The 5,192-nt window shown below is 45.7% G+C and overlaps 1 protein-coding gene across 1 annotated transcript in view; it reads right to left on the reverse strand.

The window, feature by feature from the left end:
- Positions 1 to 4,836, reverse strand: part of GALR1 (galanin receptor 1) — a 13,733-nt gene extending 8,897 nt beyond the window's left edge. The window contains exon 1 of the mRNA XM_015651060.3: positions 4,004 to 4,836. Within this exon, the coding sequence (XP_015506546.1) occupies positions 4,004 to 4,705 (702 nt within the window). The 5' untranslated portion in view covers positions 4,706 to 4,836. The remainder of the gene's footprint in view (positions 1 to 4,003) is intronic.
- Positions 4,837 to 5,192: the final 356 nt, after the last annotated feature.

The raw sequence follows: 5,192 nt of genomic DNA on the forward strand, positions 1-5,192 counted from the left end.
CCTTTCCTTTCCTTTCCTTTCCTTTCCTTTCCTTTCCTTTCCTTTCCTTTCCTTTCCTTTCCTTTCCTTTCCTTTCCTTTCCTTTCCTCTTTTTGCTTTCTTTTTCTCTTTCTTTTTCTCTTTCTCTCTCTTTTTAAACTAGTTTTTAATTATTCTTTCCCTCCACTTGTTTCAGAAACTACATTCAAGATTGTTCGAAGCCCTGACTGAGGGCTTTGACCAAATCAAGTAGAGAAAGAGATTTTTTTCCAGTGCAAGATTGAGGAAAATAACTTCAACTATCTGTGCCTATTCACATAAGTCTACCAAACATTGTGAAAGATTGAAGTTAAAAACCATGTTTGCTGTCTGGCATTTCACTGACTGCACCCTCATTATCATCCACTGGAAATCATGCAGAAGGAAAGCCTGCACAAGGTCACTATCTAGTAAGAATGAACTGCTTGTTTTATGAATAATGTAGGCATTAAATTCTGAACCACCTTTGTAGTATTGAAATTCAAGTGCCATTGCCTGCAATCCATGTTTTAAAGTAATGCTGCTACTTCTATTGTCACAAGAGATCCTTCACCCTCTTTCAAATGGGTGACTAATGTGTCATACCTTTGATTTGTCTCTTTCAGTGCAGTTTAATTAAGTTTTCCCCTTGCTGCTTAGCAAAATTTAGGATATAATATTCAAAGCCAAATAAGCATGTATTTTATGTTGAGCCTTTTACTTTTTATGGCTTAGTTTTAACCAAGTCTGTAAATCATACATGACATGAATTCAGAATGTTCAGAATGATAGATAATAATGGAAACATTCTTAGGGCAAGACATATTTGTTTTAAAGAAAGCTTTTAACATTCTACATCTATAAAAGGAAATGTTTGCTAATAATTACAGGTGTCCAACCAAAAGGTTTGACTGAAAGAGGCCTGACTTTCAAGGAGTGAATCCTTGAAAAATGGAGGTACCCAGAATTAGTTGTAGCACTGCACAACCCTGGCAGATGTCAACTGCTAGAAGCTGACAGGGAATCATTTATCACTTTACCCTTTAAGGACACATTAGTGAGCAAACGTTGTAGCACTGTTACGAAACACATACAAAAACTCAGTATTACAAAAAGACAGTAAGTACAGTGATAAGCAATAAAAGAGTCGGAATACAAGGTGTCTGTAAGTATGCAGTGCTGAGACTCAGCTGGTCACTACATAATCACTGCTCCTCCCTCTGACGTAGTAAACTTCTTTCAAGAGTAGTTCTGTGAGGCAACAAAAGCTGGTTTCCTGTGGATTTGTGACTTCTTTACTGTGTTCCCAAAAAGATGTGTCTTCCTCTCTGTAAGTTGATAAGACCTCTTCCCTTATGGCTTGTCTGGTGTTTAATGCAAACTGACTCATTGAAATAGAGAGGATAATGGAGACACTCCACCTTCTTCATTGTCTTCTGTTTTCACAAAACTAGGAAAGTATCCTTAATTCTGATATTTCCACTCCTCTAGGAAAAATTTGCATTAAAACGGAACCAATGTTACTCGTGGAAGAGAGAAAAGAGGTATCTATCTGTACACACAAGACAGAGCATGATCTCATAAATCTCTGCCTGAAGAGCATATATGACATGAGATATCTTGGGAAGACACTGCTTCCAAATACCTGGCATACTTCAGCACTTCTGTACATTGTAACAGCATTGTTATCCACGGGCAAAATACAAATCTCTGCTAATATGATATAAATGTGAGTGAGAGAGAGAAAGAGTTTGGCTCCCTATTAGAGTGCCTAAAAAATGAGACTTTCAAAACCAAAAGTTCAACTGCAATTTGTTTATGAAAGAAACAGAACTGCCTTAAAGGAGTCTAGAAAAGGCAATATATTCAAATAGAAAAATGAGTCTTCTTTGTCTTAATTTACTGTAGCAGAAGATTGCGTTATCTCGCTGATCCACAGTTCATGAAAACCACTGAAGTTCATTAGAAACTAATGCAGAGATTAATGTCTCCTATGAAGGGAGGCTGAGAGAGTTGGGGCTGCTCAGCCTGAAGAGAAGGGTCCCCCGCCCCAAAGTACTGCAGCTGGAGGTTTGTCAGTGGCTCCCAAAGAGGGCAGGAGTGAGTCTTTAGCTGCGGGGTACAAATACTTTTGATAGCTCTGTACAAGCCACGGCACTTTTCAGCTTGAAAACTGATTGGGAATTTGAGCTAGCTCCTAGCTATCTTCTAAAATTCACCCCATTGGGTTATCTCCTCCAGCCTGACAGCACGGGAAGCAGGATCACACAAACAGGCTCAAAACACATCACAAAGCCAGGGTGAGACCCTAGCCAGGCAATAGTTTAAGCACACAATTTTATTGTAACTTCAAGTGGCCTTGATTTTACTACTTGATTTTAACTAACTCCTGGGCATATTTTTCACATAGAATTGTTCTTTTTTTTTTTTTATTTTTTTTTTCTTGGGGGTTATTTATTTATTTTTTAAAACTACATATTAACACTAATATTGAGAGATTTACTTCTGTGCAGGTGCTTTGTAATGACAGAGTGTGCTTTATTTACTATGCATATATTTTGGTTAAACATATTTGCTTTTTTCATGCCAACACTGTACAGGACTATGCTAACTTTGAAAGATTTCTTTTTAATCTTCTCTCATATAATTAGACTTCGAAGGCCAGTACTTTATGCTGAGACTGAAGATGCTTTGGCTTTGAAAAAGGGAAGAATTTGTAGCTGAAAGCCCCTGTGCATGCATTCTGTAATGTTCTCTCTGCAATGTGCAATACTTCCTTCAAACTGATGATCTATCACTAAAGCTCAGTCATATTCACCACAGTAGATGAAATACCAGCATATTCATTCAGGAAAAGCCAGGTTCAGTTTGTGTATGAAAACTTGTGTTTCTTCTCCATTTGCCAGGCTGGATTTGTTCCATGATGAACAGCCATTTAGAAATGTTGTCCTTTATGTTCTGTCTGCCTTTGATTCAGAGTTGGACAACATTATATCCTCAATTTGCACATCACAATTAAGCTGACGTAATGTATATAAAACTGGGAAGAACATAAAATTACTTGTTCAAATTAAATACTTCAGGTACATCTATTGAACTTGCCAGTTGAAGAACTGACTTAAGCAGTCCTTATTTGCAAGAGGAGTCCAGTCCTCTCAAATGTAAAGCACTGCCTAAGGAGAAATCCAGCAACTGAAGGCAGCTGGCACAGAAGCAGTAGGATCTCCGACTAACTCAGCAGGTAGCAGCTGGCGCTCCAGATCCTATTCAGCAGCAAGCAGAGGATCATACGCTGAAGGCTGCAATTACTACAGAAGAATGTGCCACTTTGCTTAAGCATAAAAATCTTTAAATACCCATATTCAGGCACCTTTAACTACTGTTTTTTCCTACCTGGGTTCCAATGCCCTGCTCCCTAGAATCACCTGCCCTTGCTGTAGTCAGAGGTAACTTCTCATCAGCTTTAACTGGGGCAAGACACGGCAGCACAGGGACCAGGCAGCATAATGCACATTTTACTCTTAGCACCAAACAGATACATTTTGCCACTTTCAAGTGCACTGTGCATTTTAAAGAACCATAATGCTTCATCTGAAGCCTGAACAACTTGTTGCTTTGTTTTACTTTATCGAGCCAAACTCTTCACACAGCACTGCAAGAAATTAGAAGAGTTACGGTGGCAGTGAAAGCAGCAGAGCACTGGGGCTTCTTGGCATTCTGCAACAAGAAAATCTGACAGAGAGATCCCAGTAATTGCCAGACCAACCCCCCCACTCACCCCATGCAATCCCTGTTCTGACCTGTTTGTGACATTGAATATATGCTGTACCCCCCTCAGACATCCCTCAGCTGTAAAACCTGCCCTCTCCCTTTGTGGCACAAACTCATCCCTGCTCCTTTTTCTCCCAACAGTGCCAAGTCCCTCCACATGCCCAGAAATGGCCCTATGGCACACGGACACCTTTTCCACCACCATGTCCCCCCCATCCTTTTACATTTGCCCCACCTTGGCATAGCAGAAGGAGATGAGCAGCAACGGGAGCAGATATCCAAAGACGAATGTGCAAATCACGTAGACCTTCTTGTGGCGTGGGTTGGGCCAGAACTCCCAGCAGAAGGTCTGGTTGCTGGTCTCGCGGTGGAAGATGCGCTGGTGGTGAGCCACAGGCGAGGCCATGGCGAAGGAGAGTGCCCAGATGAGCCCCACACCCAACATCGCGTTGCGGGGAACACGCAAGGCTGAGGAGCGGCGTGAGTGCACGATGGCCACGTACCGGTCCACAGACATGGCCGAGAGCGTGAAGATGCTCACCAGCATGGAGATGGTGAAGAAGTAGTGGATGAACTTGCAGATGAAAGCTCCCAGCACCCAGGTGGGCAGCACGTAGACCGTGGACTGGAAGGGGATGCAGAAGAGCAGGTAGGCCAGGTCGGCGATGCTCAGGTTGAGGATGAAGATATTGGTGGTGCTGCGGCGCTTGCCCGGCTTGCTCCTCGCCAGCACCGTAATCACCAGTGTGTTGCCCAGCACCCCCAGGGTGAAGATTAAACCGAAGACGATCAAGGTGATGAAGTTATCGATGCCGATGCCGAAGAGGGGCTTCCCCTCGGCGTCCGGCAGCCCGGACAGGTTGAACTCCCCGCGGGGCGTCTCTGCCGCGGCTCGGGACAGGTTGAGGAGCGCCGCCGCGGGCTCCGCTGGCTCCATCCTTCCCCTTGCGCGCCGGCCAAAGTTTCCGCGGGCGGAACGCGGAGTCGCCGCTTCCCGGCACCGCGGCGAGCCCGGGGCGGCCGCCCCACAGCGCCGGGGAGGGAAGGGCGGAGGTGCCGGCGTGCCGGGGAGCGGAGCCGGTTCGGCAGCTCCGCCGCCCTCGGCAGCAGCGCTCCGCCCGCCCCGGGCCCGGGGAGGCGCTCCGGCCGCGCCCGCCCCGCCCGCGGAGCCTCCGCGCCGCTTCGGGAGACTGAGCTCCCCGGGAACCTCTCCCCGGAGAGAGGGGAGGTGGGGTTTGCTCGCCTTCTTTATTTCCCCCCGCCTATTCTTCCCTCCCTTCAGCTTGCAGCTCCCCCCAGGGCGGTCCTCTCCCCAGAAAACTTGTCTCTGTTCTCTGCCTCCGCTCCCAGGGAGGCTCGGGAGCCGCGTCTCCCAGCAGGGCAAGGCTGGTCCGGCAGGGTTTCAATGAACTGGCTCGGAAAGA

This window comes from Parus major, chromosome 2 (genome assembly GCF_001522545.3).
Source record: "Parus major isolate Abel chromosome 2, Parus_major1.1, whole genome shotgun sequence".
Classification (NCBI taxonomy): Eukaryota; Metazoa; Chordata; class Aves; order Passeriformes; family Paridae; genus Parus; species Parus major.